Here is a 16,330-nt window from a genome sequence, read left to right on the forward strand (position 1 = left end):
GGGAATGGAACTGAGGGAATTGCTCTTTCAGAGAGCCAGTACAGACAAGATGGGCTGAATGGCCTCCTTCTGCACTGTAACAATTCTGTGCTTCTGAGTTATCCTTCGATCAACATCACTAGAAAATATAACTGATCATTATCTCGTTACTGTTTGTGAGGTTCTGCTGTGTGTAAATTGCGTGCCATATTTCCAACATTATAACAGTAACAAGGCTTCAAAAAATGCTTCATTACCTGTAAAGCACTTTGAGATGTCCTGAGATAATGAAAGGTCCTATATAAATGCAAGTCTTTCTTTCTAACTAATAAGAACCCACATTTATATAGTGCCATTTACAACCTCAGGATGTCTAAAAGTCTGTGTCAGCCATGGCTCAGTTGGAAGCACTCTTACCTCTGAGTCAGAAGGTTCTGGATTTAAGTCCCACTCCAGGGCTTGAGCACAAAAATCAAGGCTGGCATTCCAGTGCAGTACTTGAGGGAGTGCTGAACTGTTAGAAGTGCCGTCTTTCAGATGAGACATAAAACAAAGGCCCCATCTGCCCTCTCAGACAGACTACTATGAAATTGCTTCTATTTTTTTTGAGGATTCGTATTTTTGAGTTGTGGATGTTGGTTTATTTGAGAAAACTGTAAAGACTCCATGGATGTTTTCTAGAAGGGTCTCCGGAGGTCTTATTTGAAAACAACCTTTACTGGAAATCACATGCCTTAAGCTCAATAAACAACAGCAACCTTGGTGACTTGTGGGAGATGGTTACAGAGAAGTGACATTCAAGATGCCAAGAGGTTCTGACTTGCTGTTTGAGGTTTTGCTTCTGAGATATTATTTCGGTTCATTTGGGGTGTGGACTGTGTTTGAAGGCAGTTGGAGGTCAGCCTGCTGTGAGATAAGACACCAGCTCATCTTCCTCTACCTCTTTGAAAAACTTGTGAATCCAGCGTGGGATAACTGAAACCCATGATGCCATATTTCTCCTGGAAAGCCTACCAGACTACTTCTCAACATCTCCAGAATGAACTGCTCCAGAAAAGATGCCAGTGATCCGACTCCATATACCAGGATGCCAGACCAAAAGGGACAGCTGACATCTTTCCATATTTTCTCTTTTTTTTTCCCAAGAATTAGCAAGTATTTGGTCAAAGTATTTTTTTTTTTGTAAAAGAGCTCTGCAGAGAAAATCTCTTTTTCCAGTTAACGTGTGTGTGTGTGTGTGTGTGTGTCTCTAAGGTAAAAAGGGAAGTTCCATATTTCAATCTGTGTGATAATGCAATGCTTCGTTACTAGATAAGTCTTGTTTTATAATTAACTGATAATTTTGTTTATTAAAGGAACTTGGTTAGTGTATTTTCTTTGGGGATAAAGAGTAGAGTATATGATTGACTATCAGTACCTGGGTAAACATTTAAATATATGCTGTAACCTGTGAAGAAATAGAACTAGAAAAGACAGTACACACCTCCTGCCTCAGTCGTAACAAGATGTAAAAGATCCCATGGCACTATTTTGTAGAAGACCAGGGGAGGTACCCCAGTGTCCTGGCCAATAGTTATCCCTCAATCAACATCACAAAAACAGATTATTTGGTCATTACTACATTGGGCTGTATGTGGGAGCTTGCTGTATGTAGATTGGCTGCCACATTTCCTACATTACAACAGTGACTACACTTCAGAGTATTTCATTGGCTATAAAAGGCTTTGAGAAGTCTGGTGGTCATGAAAGGTGCTATACAAATGCAAGTCTCTTTTTTTTCTTTTATCACAGGCAATGTTTGGGGTGGCGCAGTGGTTAGCACTGTAGCCTCACAGCTCCAGGGACCCGGGTTCAATTCTGGGTACTGCTTGTGTGGAGTTTGCAAGTTCTCCCTGTGTCTGCGTGGGTTTTCTCTGGGTGCTCCAGTTTCCTCCCACAAGCCAAAAGACTTGCAGGTTGGTAGGTAAATTGGCCATTATAAATTGCCACTAGTATAGGTAGGTGGTAGGGAAATATAGGGATAGGTGGGGATGTGGTAGGAATATAGAATTAGTGTAGGATTAGTATAAATGGGTGGTTGATGGTCAGCACAGACTCGAAGGGCCTGTTTCAGTGCTGTATCTCTAAACTAATGAATTACTGTTTTTTGACATTGACAGTACTGCAACTGAGTTAAATGCTCCTATGCTTCTCCAAGCAAAACTGGAAACTTCCAGACAGACCTAGTTTTTATTATCACATAGAGAGTAGAATATACCGTGAAGCAGGCTTGGAATGGATGATCGACCCGACCAGTAAGGTTTTGCATTAGTGTATGGCCACAGTACAAGAACACTGCAAGCATTGGATCATACCATTAAAGCAGTGAATAAGTGAAGTAAAAGCAAAAAATGCTGGAAATACTCAGCAGGCCTGGTGGCATCAATGGCGATAGAAATAGCGCTAATGTTTCAGGATGGTGACCCTTTGTCAGAACTGGGAGTGCTGAGAGATGGAATAGTTTCTAAGCCAGGCAGAGAAAGGGGCAGGGTAGGAAGGTCTGTGGTAGAGTGAAAGGCAGGAGTGATTAAATGACAAAAGTGAAGGGAAAATGAGATGGTAACGGGACAAGGACAGGAACAAAAGACGTGTCAAGAGGAGGTGTAAATAGGAAAGCGGAATAAGCACCAACAGTTGCCATTAAAAAAAGGAGTCTTGATCTGAAATTATTGAACTCAATGCTTAGTCCAGAAGGTTGTAAAGTGCCTCATCAAACAATGTGGTGCTGTTTCTCAAGCTGACATTGAGTTCCACTGGAACAGTTTTGGAAGCTGAGGACAGAAAGGTCAGAATGGGAATAGGGCAGAGAACTAAAATAACTGAGTTCTCTGTGATTCAGATAGTGAGTATTTGTTCTTATTTATGATATGTAATTGTTCCAGCTATGGAAAAGGCCAAGGAGCAGTACAGAGTAAAAAGACTTAATTGGAGGAGGGTCAATTTCAATAGGGTGAGAACGGACCTAGCCCAGGTAAATTGGAATCAAAGCTTGGCAGGCCAAACTGTAATGAAACAATGGACTTCCTTTAAAGTGGAGATAGTTTAGGTACAGTCGAGGTACATTCCCATGAAGGGAAAAGATAGGGCAAGCAAAGTTAGAGCTCCCTGGATGATTGCGATGGAGAGTAAGATGAAGCAGATAAAGGGTGCATTTGACATATATCAAGTTGACAATACAAGTGAAAACCAGGTGTTGAATATAGAAAGTTCAGAGGGGAAGTGAGAATAAAAGAGAGGCAAAGACAGAGTATGAGAAGAGACTGGCAGCTAACATAAAAGAGAGTCTAAAAGTCCTCTCAAGGTATATAAATAGTAAAAGTAGTAAGAGGAGAGGGGTGCTAATTCGGGACCAAAAAGGGGTTTATGCATGGAGGCAGAGCTGAGGTACCAAATGAGTACTTTGTATCTGTCTTTACCAAGGAAGAAGATGCTGCCCAAGTCATAGTGAAAGAAGAAGTAGTTGGTTAAAAATTGATAAAGAGAAGGTATTAGAAAGTTGATAAATCACCAGGACTGGATTAGCTGCATCCAAGGGAAATATGAGAGGAAGTTGCAGAGGCACTGGCCATAATCTTCCAATCCTCCTTAATTAGTGCCAGAGGATTGAAGAATTACAAATGTTACACCCTTCTTCAAAAAAAGATGTAAGGATAATTTCAGCAACTACAGGCCAATCAGTTTAACCTCAGTGCTGGGAAAGCTTAGAGCTGATAATCCAGACCAAAATTCACTGGGAGAAGTGTGGATTAAATAAGGTCAGCCAGTACAGATTTGTTAAAGACAAATAGTGTTTAACAAAACTGATAGAGTTTTTGATGAGGTAACAGAGAGGGTTGATGAGAGTAATATGGTTGATGGGGTATATATGGACTTCCAAAAGGTTTTTGATATTGTGTTATACAATAGGCTTATCAGCAAATGTGAGTCCCTGGAATGAAAGGGTTGGTGGCATCATGGATACGAAGTTGGCTGAGTGAAAGGAAACAGAGTACTGGTGAGCAGTTGTTTTTCAGACTGGAGGAAGGTATATAGTGGAGTTCCCCAGGGCTGGTATTAGGACCACTATTTTTCTTGATATATATTAATGACCTAGACTTGGGTTTACAGGGCATAATTCAAAAATTTGCAGATGAAACAAGACTTGGAAGTACTGTGAATCGTGAGAAAGATAATATTGGACTTCAAGAGGACAGAGACAGGCTGTTGGAATGGGCAGACATGTGGCAGATGAAATTGAATGCAAAGTGTGAAATGATGCATTTTATTAGGAAGAATAAGGCAAGGCAATATAAACTAAAGGGTGCAATTTGAAAGGGGGTGCAGGAACAGAGAGATCGGGGTGTATCTATAAGCACAAAATATAGAAGGTGGCAGAACAGGTTGAGAAAGTGGTTAATAAGGCATACAGGATCCTGGGCTTATAAATAGAAACATAAAGTACTTACCTTCCAGGAGCAGTGAGCAGTCAGACCTGTGTGAGAACCAGGAGCGGATAAATTCATCGTGAGGCTCGGGGCCTTCACTTACCTTCCTGGAGCAGAGAACAGTCGGACCTGTGTGAGAACACCTAGAACCGGGAGCAGATAAATTCAGCGCAAGTCTCGGGGCCTTCACTTACCTTGCGGGAGCGGAGAGTAGTCGGACCTGTGTGGGAACGCCTGGAACTGGGAGCGGATAAATTCAGCATGAGGCTCCGGGCCTTCACTTACCTTCCGGGAGCGGACAGCAGTCGGAGCTGTGTGGGAATGCCTGGAACCGGGAGCGGATAAATTCAGCATGAGGCTCCGGGCCTTCACTTACCTTCTGGGAGCGGACAGCAGTCGGACCTGTGCCCAGAGCAAGCCAGGTGCGCCGGAGCTTTGAAAAAAAAAGTCAACAGTGACATCACAGGAAGGCTGCAAGGTGATTGGTTGGTAAGTAACAACTGTTAGGGAATAACTCTAAATAGCTCAGTAAGTAACTAAAGTAAAGAGAAAGGTCTACAGTTCTTTTTTAATCTAGTAGGTAGTGTTTTTTTTTTTAGGAAATCAAGGTTCCTAGTGTAAATAATCCAATTTTGGGGTATTTATAAGGGAGTAAAAACAGAGTGAAAAAAAACAAAGAGTGACATCACAGGAAAACTGTAGATTCATTGGTTGGTAAGTAACTACTAATTTGAATTACCTATTCTAAGATGATTTCAGATTAAAGGTGAATAGGAGAAATATTTCACAGATTAAAAACTAAAGACCAGTCGGAAATTTTAAAAAACAAATTAAAATCTAATTAAATAAAATAGAGATGCCGGGCCAGGGGATGTGTTGTACCTGCATGATGTGGGAGCTGGTGGACCCCATTGTGGTGCCTTGTGACCACATCTGTAGCAAGTGTCGACTGCTTGAGGAACCCGGGCTCAGAGTTGATGAGCTGGAGTCTGAGCTTCGGACACTGTGACACATCAGGGAGGGGGAGAGTTACCTGGACGCTGTGTTTCAGGCAACAGTCACACCCCTTGGATTAAATACTGTGAATTTGGCCAGTGGTCAGGGACAGGAAGGTGTGACTATGACTGAGGCAGGCAGAGGAATCCAGGAGGTAGTGTTGCAGGAGCCTCAGCCATTGTCATTGTCCAACAGGTTCGTGATTCTTGCTCCCTGTGTGGACGACAGCAGGGACTGTAGGGAGGATGAGCAAACTGACCACAGCACCGTGGTACAGGGAGCCATTCAAGTGGGGGGAGAAAAGAGAAATGTAGTCATCATCGGGGATAGTATAGTTAGGGGCATAGACACTGTTCTCTGTGGCCAGGATCAAGAGTCCCAAAGGCTGGTTGCCTATCTGGTGCCAGAGTTCAGGATATCGCATCTGGGCTGCAGAGGAACTTGGAGTGGGAGGGGAAAGATCCAGTTGTCATGGTCCACGTAGGTACCAACGATACAGGTAGAATGAGGATAGAGGTTCTGCTGAGGGAAAATGAGCAGCTAGGGGCTAAATTAAAAAGCAGAACCAAAAAGGTAATAATCTCCGGATTACTACCTGAACCAAGAGCTAATTGGCAAAAGGTCAATAAGATTAAACAGGTAAATGCATGGTTCAAAGATTGGTGTGGGAGAAATGGGTTTGAATTCATGGAACATTGGCACCAGTACTGGGGAAGGAGGAATCCGTTCCAATGGGACGGGCTCCACCTAAATCATGCTGTGACGAGTCCTGGTGAATCGCATAACAAGGGCTGTAGATAAGGCTTTAAACTAAATAGTGGTGGGGGGGCGGGGGGGGCAGGGTTCAGTTGCATGGAAAATTAGGAAGTCAAAGTTAAAGGAGAAGGTAGGAGTGCAGGTTAGTGATGAGGCTGATTATTACCAGAAAATAAAAGGAAGGGACAGAACGTGTGAACGTCATATTGCACCAAGGAATCGTAAAAGAGTAGGGAAATTTGATAATAGAACAAACTTAAAGGCTTTGTATCAGAATGCACAAAGCATTTGGAATAAAATAAATGAGTTAACAGCACAAATAGAGACGAATGGGTATGATTTAGTGGCGATTACTGAGACGTGGTTGCAGGGATACCAGGTTTGGGAATTGAATATCCAAGGGTACTCAGTATTTCGGAAGGACAGGCAGGAAGGAAAAGGAGGTGGTGTAGCTTTGTTAGTAAAGGAAGAGATCAGTGTTGTAGTGAGAAATGACATAGGCACTGGAGATCAAGACTTAGAATCAGTCTGGGTAGAAATAAGAAATAGCAAGGGAAAGAAGCCCCTGGTGGGAGTAATCTACAGGTCCCCAAAAAGTAGTTCCGCAGTGGGGCACAGTATAAACCAGGAATACTGGGGGCTTGTAAGAAAGGTACAGCAATGTGGATGGCTCTACTAGAGAAGGGGCTACACTCGACCTCCTCTTAGGAAATGAGGATGGGCAGGTGGTTGATGTGTCAGTGGGGGAGCACTTTGGGACCAGTGACCATAACTCTATTAGCTTCAAGATAGTTATGGAAAAGGATAGGACTGGTCCTCAGGTTGAAGTCCTAAATTGGGGGAAGGCTAATTTCATGGCATCAAACAGGAACTCTCAAAAGTTGAATGAGAGGGGCTGTTTACAGGTAAAGAGATGTCTGGCAAGTGGGAGGCTTTTAAAAGTGAGATAGGAAGAGTTCAGGGCCAGCATGTTCCTGTTAGATGGAAAGGCAAGGCTGGCAAGTTTAGGGAACCTAGGTTGACGAGGGATATTGAGGGTCTGGTCAGGACAAAGAAGGAGGCATATGTCAGGCATAGGCAGCTGGGATCGAGTGAGTCCCTCGAGGAGTATAGGGGATGCAGGAGTACACTTAAGAAGGAAATTAGGAGGGCAAAAAGGGGTCATGAGATTTCCCTGGCAGATAAGATAAAGGAGAATCCTAAAAGATTCTATAAGTGTATTAAGAGTAAAAGGGTAGCTAGGGAGAGAGCAGGTTCCCTTAAGGACCAGTGTGGTAATCTATGTGTGGAGCCACAGGAAATGGGTGAGGTCTTAAATGGATATTGCTTGTCTGTATTTACCGTGGAAAAGGTCATGGAAGCTAGTGAGTTCAAGGGAGGGAACAGCGATATCCTTGAGCATATCAACATTACAAAGGAGGAGGTGTTGGAGGTTTTGAAGCACATTAAGGTGGATAAATCCCCAGGGCCTGACCAGGTGTATCCTAGGATGCTATGGGAAGCAATGGAGGAGATTGCTGGGGCCCTGGCAGAGACTTTTGTATCATCGTTAGCCACGGGTGAGGTACCGGAAGACTGGAGGAAAGTTAATGTTGTGCCTTTATTTAAGAAGGGCAGCAGGGATAAGCCAGGGAACTACAGGTCGGTGAGCCTTACATCAGTGGTGGGAAAGTTATTGGAAGGGATTCTGAGACAAGATTTATCTACATCTGGAAAGGCAAGGTCTGATTAGGGATAGTCAGCATAGCTTTGTGCGTGGGAAATCATGTCTCACGAATTTGATTGAGTTTTTTGAGGAGGTGACCAAGAGAACTGATGAGGACAGGGCAGGTGATTTTAATATGCATATAGACTGGATTAATCAAATTGGCAAGGGTAGCCTCGAGGGAGAGTTCATTGAATGTATTAGAGATTGATTTTTGGAGCAATATGTTGTGGAACCAACCAGGGAGCAGGCTATTCTAGATTTGGTATTATGTAATGAGGTGGGATTAATTAATGACCTCGTAGTTAAGGATCCCCGAGGGAAGAGTGATTATAGCATGCTAGAATTTCAAATTCAATTTGAGGGCAAGAAACTGGAGTCCCACATTCGCGTTCTGGATTTAAACAAAGGTAATTACATAGGCATGAGGACAGATTTGGCTCTAGTGGACTGGGCAGGCAGACTAAAAGGTAGGACAGTTGATGAGCAGTGGCAGATGTTTCAGGAGATATTCAATTCCTCCCAACTAAAATATATTCGAGAGAGGAAGAAAGATTGTAAGAGGGGGAAAAACATCGATGGCTAAGCAAGGAAGTTAAGGATAACATAAAGACAAAAGCTAGATCATACCATATTGCAAAGGCCAATGGCAGGCTGGAAGATTGGGAAATTTTTAAAGATCAACAAAGGGTTACTAAAAAAGTCATAAAAAGAACAGAGGTAAATTATGAAAGAAAACTAGCGCAAAATATAAAAACTGATAGCAAAAGCATCTATAAGTATATAAAAGGGAAGAGAGTAGCTAAAGTGGATGTTGGTCCCTTGGAGGATGTGACTGGGGAGTTAATAGTGGGGAACACAGAAATGGCGGAGACACTAAATCAGTATTTCGCCTCAGTTTTCACAGTGGAGGACACTAGTACTATCCTAATAGTAACAGGTAATGCAGAGGTTATAGAAAGGGAGGAACTTAGAACAATCATCATCACTAGCGAAAAAGTACTGAGCAAACTATTGGGATTGAAGGCAGACAAGTCCCCAGGGCCTGATGGCCTACATCTTAGGGTCTTAAAGGAAGTGTCAGCAGAGATAGTGGATCCATTGGTTATAATATTCCAAAATTCCCTGGAGGCAGGAAAGGTTCCAGTGGATTGGAAAAATGCTAATGTAACACCCTTATTCAAAAAGAGAGGGAGGCAGAAAGTAGGAAACTATAGACCAGTTAGTTTAACATCTGTCGTTGGGAAATTGTTAGAATCCATTATTAAGGAAGTAATAACAGGACATTTAGAAAGTCAAAACACAATCCATCAGAGTCAGCATGGTTTGGCAGTTCTCAAGGGTATATACTTCTGTGAACGGAGTATAGCAAATAAAACCGACGAGCTGAGGGCACAGATAGACACGTGGCAGTGTGATATCATAGCTATTACAGAAACATGGCTTAAGGAGGGACAGGAATGGCAGCTCAACATTCCTGGTTACAGGGTTTTCAGACACAATGGGGGTGGTGATAAAAAAGGGTGGGGAGTGACAATTTTAGTCAAAGAAACAATTGCAGCTGTGAGGGCGGATGATATGTTAGGAGCATCAAATGGGGCCATATGGATTGAGCTAAGGAACAAAAAAGGGGCAGTCACACTGCTGGGAGCGTACTAAAGACCCTCAAACAGTCAGAGGGAGATAGAAGAGCAAATAAAAAGGGATAGAAGGTACTATAGCCAAATTTGCAGATGACACTAAAATAGGTGGGATAGCAAGTTGCAATAAAGAAATGAGAAATTTACAAATGGATGTGGATAGGTTAGGTGAATGCAGTTGGAGTTTAACGTGGATAAGTGTGAGCTTATTCATTTTGGTCGGAAGAATAGAAAGGCAAATTATTATCTAAATGGAGAGAAACTTCAGAGTGCTTCGGTGCAGAGGAATCTGGGTGTCCTCGTGCATGAATCGCAGAAAACTAGTATGCAGGTGCAGCAGGTAATAAGGAAGGCAAATGGAATTTTGACATTTATTGCTAAAGGAATAGAACATAAAAGTAGGGAAGTGTTGCTGCAACTGTACAAGGCATTAGTGAGACCGCACCTGGAGAATTGTGTACAGTTTTGCTCCCCTTACTTGAGGAGGGATGTAGTTGCATTGGAGGCACTTCAGAGGAGGATCACTAGATTGATTCCAGAGATGAGTGGTTGTCTTATGAAGAGAGATTGAGCAGTTTAGGCCTTTACTCTCTAGAGTTTAGAAGAATGAGAGGAGATCTAATTGAGGTATATAAGATGATTAAGGGGATTGACAAAGTAGATGTAGAGAGGATGTTTCCTTTGTTGGGGCAATCTAGAATGAGAGGTCATAATTTTAGGATAAGGGGTAGCAGATTTAAAACCAAGATGAGAAATTACTTCTCTAAAAGGGTCGTGAATCTGTGGAATTCACTACCCCAGAGTGCAGTGGATGCCAGGACATTGAGTAAATTTAAGGAGGAGATAGACAGATTTTTAATTAGTAATGTGAGGTCGAAGGGTTATGGAGAATGTGCAGGAAAGTGGAGCTGAGGCCGAGATGAGATGGGGAACACAGGGTTTAGTGAGAGAGAAGAACTCAAGGAAATCAGTATTAGTAGAGAAATGGTGTTGGGGAAATTGATGGGATTGAAGGACGATAAATCCCCAGGGCCTGATGGTCTGCATCCCAGAGTACTTAAGGAAGTGGCCCTAGAAATAATGGATGCATTGGTGGTCATCTTCCAAGATTCTATAGACTCTGGAACAGTTCCTACAGATTGGAGGGTAGCTAATGTAACCCCACTATTTAAAAAGGAAGATAGAGAGAAAGCAAGGAATTATAGACCAGTCAGCCTGACGTCGGCAGTGGGGAAAATCCTGGAGTCCATTATCAAAGATTTTATAGCAGAGCACTTGGAGAACAGTGGTAGAATCGGACAGAGTCAGCATGGATTTACGAAAGGGAAATCATGCTCGACAAATCTACTAGAATTCTTCAAGGATGTACCTAGTAGAGTTGATGAGGGGGAGCCAGTGGATGTGGTTTATTTGGACTTTCAGAAGGTTTTCGACAAAGTCCCACAGAAGAGATTAGCGTGTAAAATTAAAGCGCATGGGATTGGGTGTAGTGTATTGCGATGGATAGAAAACTGGTTGGCGGACAGGAAACAGAGAGTCGGGATAAATGGGTCTTTTTCTGAATGGCAGGCAGTGACTAGTGGGGTACTGCAGGGATCAGTGCTAGGACCCCAGCTATTCACAATATATATTAATGATTTAGATGAGGGAACTAAATGTAATATCTCCAAATTTGCAGATGACACAAAACTAGGTGGGAGGGCAAGTTGTGAGGAGGATGCAGAGAGACTTCAGGGTGATTTGGACAAGTTGAGTGAGTGGGCTAATGCAGGGCAGATGCAGTATAATGTGGATAAATGTGAGGTTATCCACTTTGGTAGCAAAAACAGGAAGACAGATTATTATCTGAACAGCTATAAACTGAGAGAGGGGAATATGCAACGAGACCTGGGTGTTCTCATACACCAGTCGCTGAAGGTAAGCATGCAAGTGCAACAGGTGGTAAAAAAGGCAAATGGTATGTTGGCCTTCATAGCGAGAGGATTCGAGTACAGGAGCAGGGATGTCTTGCTGCAATTATACAGGGCCTTGGTGAGGCCACACCTGGTATATTGTGCACAGTTTTGGTCTCCTTATCTGAGGAAGGATGTTCTTGCTATAGAGGGAGTGCAGTGAAGGTTTACCAGACTGATTCCTGGGATGGTGGGACTGACGTATGAGGAGAGATTGACTCGGTTAGGATTATATTCGCTGAAGTTCAGAAGACTGAGGGTGGATCTCATAGAAACCTATAAAAAAATAACAGGACTTGACATGGTAGATGCAGGAAGGATGTTCCTGATGGTGGGGGAGTCCAGAACCAGGGGTCATAGTCTAAGGATATGGGGTAAACCATTCAGGGCTGAGTTGAGGAGAAATTTCTTCACCCCGAGAGTGGTGAACCTGTGGAATTAGCTACCACAGAAAGCAGTTGAGCCCAAAACATTGAATGTTTTCAAGAAGGAGTTAGATATAGTTCTTGGGTTTAAAGGGATCAAAGGATATGGGGCGAAAGCGGGAACCGGTTATTGAGTTGGATGATCAGCCATGATCATGAATGGCAGAGCAGGCTCGAAGGGCCGAATGGCCTACTCCTGCTCCTATTTCCAAGTTTCTGCGAGATCAGCCATGATCGTATTGAATGGCAGAGCAGGCTCGAGGGGCTGAATTGCCTACTCCTGCTCCTAGTTCTTATGTTAGTTCTTGAGTAAGAAAGTTATGGCGAACCTTTATAAAACATTGGCCCGCCTTCAACTAGAGTATTTTGTCCAATTCTGGGATACACACTTTAGGAAGGTTTGATGGCTTTAGAGAGGGTGCAGAAAAGACTTATCAGAAGAGTTCCAGGGATGACAGACTTCAGTTACATGGATAGGTTGCAGAAATTCGGACTGTTCTCCTTAGTGAAGAGAAGGTTGAGAGGAGTTTTGATAGTGGTGTTCAAAATCATGAGGGGTTTACATCGAGTAGAGAGAAACTTTTCCCATTGGCGGAAGGGTCAAGAACCAGAGGATATGATTTAAGGTGCGTGGCAAAAGAACCAACAGTGACATAATGAAAAAACATTTTTCCGCAGCCAGCGGTTAGGATCTGGAATGCAGTGCCTGAGAACGTGGTGGAGGCAGATTCATTTGTGGCATTCAAAGGGGAATTGGAGAAGCATCAGAAAACAATTGCAGGGCTATGTGGAAAGGACGGGGGAGTGGGACTGGGTGAGTTGCTTTTGCAGGGAGCCGGCACGGAAAATCCCCACCAATTTGCCATGCTCTGTGTTTTCCACTCCTTTCTTGATGTTGCTGACTCAGAGGAAGTTAGTGTAAAAGAGGAGGAGGAAGAAATAAAGGACGACAACAAATCAGATGATTTGGAAAATATAAACCACTTGGCTCTTGCAGCCATGGTTTCTGAAAGATTCTGACCTACTCAGCTGGAATTTTGCTCTGTGTACTTGCCATCCAATATGTACAAGTACCTTTTTTTGCTGGTTGACTTGATTTTTTCGTTGTTTTCCAGCTCCTGGCTTTGCTTTCCCTCCTTTACGGCTGGACATATTGTTAATCACATATCGAAAGCTCTCTGATAAACAGCGTCACTGGAACAAAGAGAATTCATCTCAAGTTAATCAAGTGCTGTCCGGATGTTGAATGCAGTGCTGAAGACACTGACAAGCGATGGTGCCAGCACTTACAAAGCGACTCGGAGGCCGAGGAACTGATTCCACGAAGGTCAATAACACTCATGAAATGGGAGCCGAGGTTCCCAACAGCACAAGTGGACATTGCAGGAACCGCGACGAGGGTGCAACTGCTGAATACAACTGAACACAAAGCAAAACAGACATAGCAACGTATGTCCCACAAGTGCCATGTAATAAAAGTGAACAAAGCATCTCCCTCAATACTGTACAACCACCAGTTTACTAAGGCGTTGGCCTCTCGACAGTTACTTCAGCCGCTCTCTGTTATTACCATCATTCCACCCTCCCTCTCCATTCCATTATTCCAGTCTCTCTCTCTCTCTCTCTCTCTGTTATTCCTATTATTCCAGTTTCTCCCTCACTTCCTGTTTTACCATTATTCCAGTCTCTCTTTCTCTGTTACACACATTATTCAAGTCTCTATCTCTCTCCCTCTGTTATTACCATTATTCCAGTCTCTCGCTCTCTCCCTCTCTTCCATTATTACAGTCTCTCTATCTCTGTTTTACACATTATTCAAGTCTTATCTCTCTCCCTGTTATTCCCATTATTCCAGTAACTATCTCTGTCATTACTATAATTCTAGTCCCCCTCTCTCCCTCTCCCAGTTATTCCCGTCTCTCTCTCTCTCTCTTATTCCCATTATTCCTTTCCTCTCTCTGTTACTCCCATTATTCCAGACCCCCTCTCGCTCCTGTTATTCCCATTATTCGTATATCTCGGTCCCTGTTATTCCCATTATTCGAGTCTCTTTCTCTCTGTTATTCCCATTATTCCACTCCCTCTCTCTGTAATTCCCAATATTCCAGTCTGTCTCTCAACATGTTATTCCCATTATTTCACTCACTCTCGGTCTTTTTTATTCGATTATTCCAGTCTCTCTCTGTTATTCCCAATATTACAGTATCTCTCGCTCATATGCCTGTTAATATTATGATTCCAGTCTCACTCTCCTCCTTAGATTCCTATTATTCTGGTCACTCTCTCTCTCCCTGTTATTCCCATTATTCCTGTCTCTCTCTCTGTTTATTACTATTATTCCGGCCTCGATCTCTCTCCCTGTTATTCCATTATTCCTATCACTTTATCCCTATTATTCCCATCATTCCAGTCCATCTCCAAATGTTATTCCCATTTTTCAAGTCTCTCTCTCTCTCTCTGTTATTCTCCAGTATTCCGGAATGAATGTTCCTGTCATTCCCATTAATCCAGTCTTTCCCTCTCTCTCCCACTGCTATTCCAGTCTCTCACTCGCTGTGATTACCATTATTCCACTCTATCTCTCTCTCCTCGGTTATTCCCATTATTCCTGTCCCTATCTCTCTCTCTCTCTCTGCGAATCCGAACATTCCAGTCGCTCTCTCTCTCTATTATCCCAGTCTCTCTCTCTCTCTCTCATTCCCATTAATCCAGTCTTTCCCTCTCCCTCCCCCAGCTATTCCAGTATCTCACTCGCTTGTGATTACCATTATTCCACTCTATCTCTCGCTCTCCCGCGACTCCCATTATTCCAGTCGCTCTCCCTCTCGGTTTATTCCCATTATTCCAGTCCAACTCCATTACCATTATTCAGTCTCTCTCTCTCTCTCTCTCTCTGTTTACGGGCCTGTCACTTAGCAACCACCCATAGCCGGATGCAGCGTGAGGCTCAGTCTCACCCGAGTTCCACTGAACAAAGCACCTCGCTCAAACACTGTACAATGAGTTTAAGAAGTCGCCGGTCTTTGCTTGTCCCCGTCATTCCAGTCACTCTCTCTCTGTTATTACCATTATTCAGTCTCTCTCTCTCTCTGTTACAATTATTCCAGACTCTCGCTCTCTCTCTCTCCAGTCTCTCTCTCTGTTATTACCATTATTCCAGTCTCTCTCTCTCTCTCTCTCCCTCCCTCTTTTATTACCATTCTTCCAGTCTCTCTCCCTCTGTTATTACCATTATTCCAGTCTCTCTCTCTCTCTCTCTCTGTTATTACCATTATTCCAGTCTCTCTCTCTCTCTCTCTCCCTCCCTCTTTTATTACCATTATTCCAGTCTCTCCCCTCTGTTATTACCATTATTCCAGTCTCTCTCTCTCTCTCTCTCTCCTCTGTTATTACCAATATTCCAGTCTCTCTCTCTCTCTCTCTCTCTCTGTTATTACCATTATTCCAGTCTCTCTCCCTCTGTTATTTCCATTATTCCAGTCTCTCTCTCTCTCTCTCTCTCTCTTATTACCATTATTCCAGTCTCTCTCTCTCTCTCTCTCTCTGTGTTATTACCATTATATTCCTGTCTCTCTCTCCTCTCTCTCTCTCTCTTATTACCATTTATTCCAGTCTCTCTCTCTCTCTCTCTCTCTCTCTCTTATTACCATTATTCCAGTCTCTCTCTCTCTCTCTCTCCCTCCCTCTTTTATTACCATTATTCCAGTCTCTCTCTCTCTCTCTCTCTCTCTCTCTCTCTGTTTATTACCATTATTCCAGTCTCTCTCTCTCGCTCTCTCTCTCCCTCCCTCTTTTATTACCATTATTCCAGTCTCTCTCCTCTGGTATTACCATTATTCCAGTCTCTCTCTCTCTCTCTCTCTCTCTCTCTCTCTCATCCGTTATTACCATTTATTTTCAGTCTCTCTCCCTCTGTTATTACCATTATTCCAGTCTCTCTCTCTCTCTCTCTCCCCTCCCTCTTTTATTACCATTATTCCAGTCTCTCTCTCTCTCTCTCTCTACTCTCTCTGTCTCTCTCTCTCTGTTACATTACCATTATTCCAGTCTCTCTCCTCTCTCTCTCTCTATCTCCCTCCCTCTTTTATTACCATTATTCCAGTCTCTCTCTCTCTCCTCTCTCTCTCTCTCTCTCTTATTACCATTATTCCGAGTCTCTCGTCTCTCTCTCTCTCTCTCTCTCTCTCTCTCTCTCTCTCTGTTATTACCTTTATTCCAGTCTCTCTCTCTCTCTCTCTCTATCTCTCTCTCTCTCTCTGTTATTACCTTTATTCCAGTCTCTCTCTCCCTCTCTCTCTCTCACACACTCTCTCTCTCATCTCTCTCTCTCTCTCTGTTATTACCATTATTCCAGTCTCTCTCTCTCTGTCTCTCTCTCTCTCTCTCTCTGTTATTACCTTTATTCCAGTCTCTA

At 43.1% G+C, this 16,330-nt stretch overlaps 1 protein-coding gene across 1 annotated transcript in view; it reads right to left on the reverse strand.

The window, feature by feature from the left end:
- The window catches only part of LOC137381269 (IQ motif and ankyrin repeat domain-containing protein 1-like), a 312,943-nt gene extending 299,646 nt beyond the window's left edge, over positions 1-13,297 (reverse strand). The window contains exons 1-3 of the mRNA XM_068053609.1: positions 13,185-13,297; positions 12,991-13,052; positions 4,819-4,875 (exon numbers count right to left, since the gene is read on the reverse strand). Of these exons, the coding sequence (XP_067909710.1) occupies positions 4,819-4,875; positions 12,991-13,052; positions 13,185-13,297 (232 nt within the window). The remainder of the gene's footprint in view (positions 1-4,818; positions 4,876-12,990; positions 13,053-13,184) is intronic.
- Between the last annotated feature and the right edge of the window lie 3,033 nt (positions 13,298-16,330).

The sequence above is a fragment of the Heterodontus francisci genome, chromosome 2 (genome assembly GCF_036365525.1).
Source record: "Heterodontus francisci isolate sHetFra1 chromosome 2, sHetFra1.hap1, whole genome shotgun sequence".
Classification (NCBI taxonomy): Eukaryota; Metazoa; Chordata; class Chondrichthyes; order Heterodontiformes; family Heterodontidae; genus Heterodontus; species Heterodontus francisci.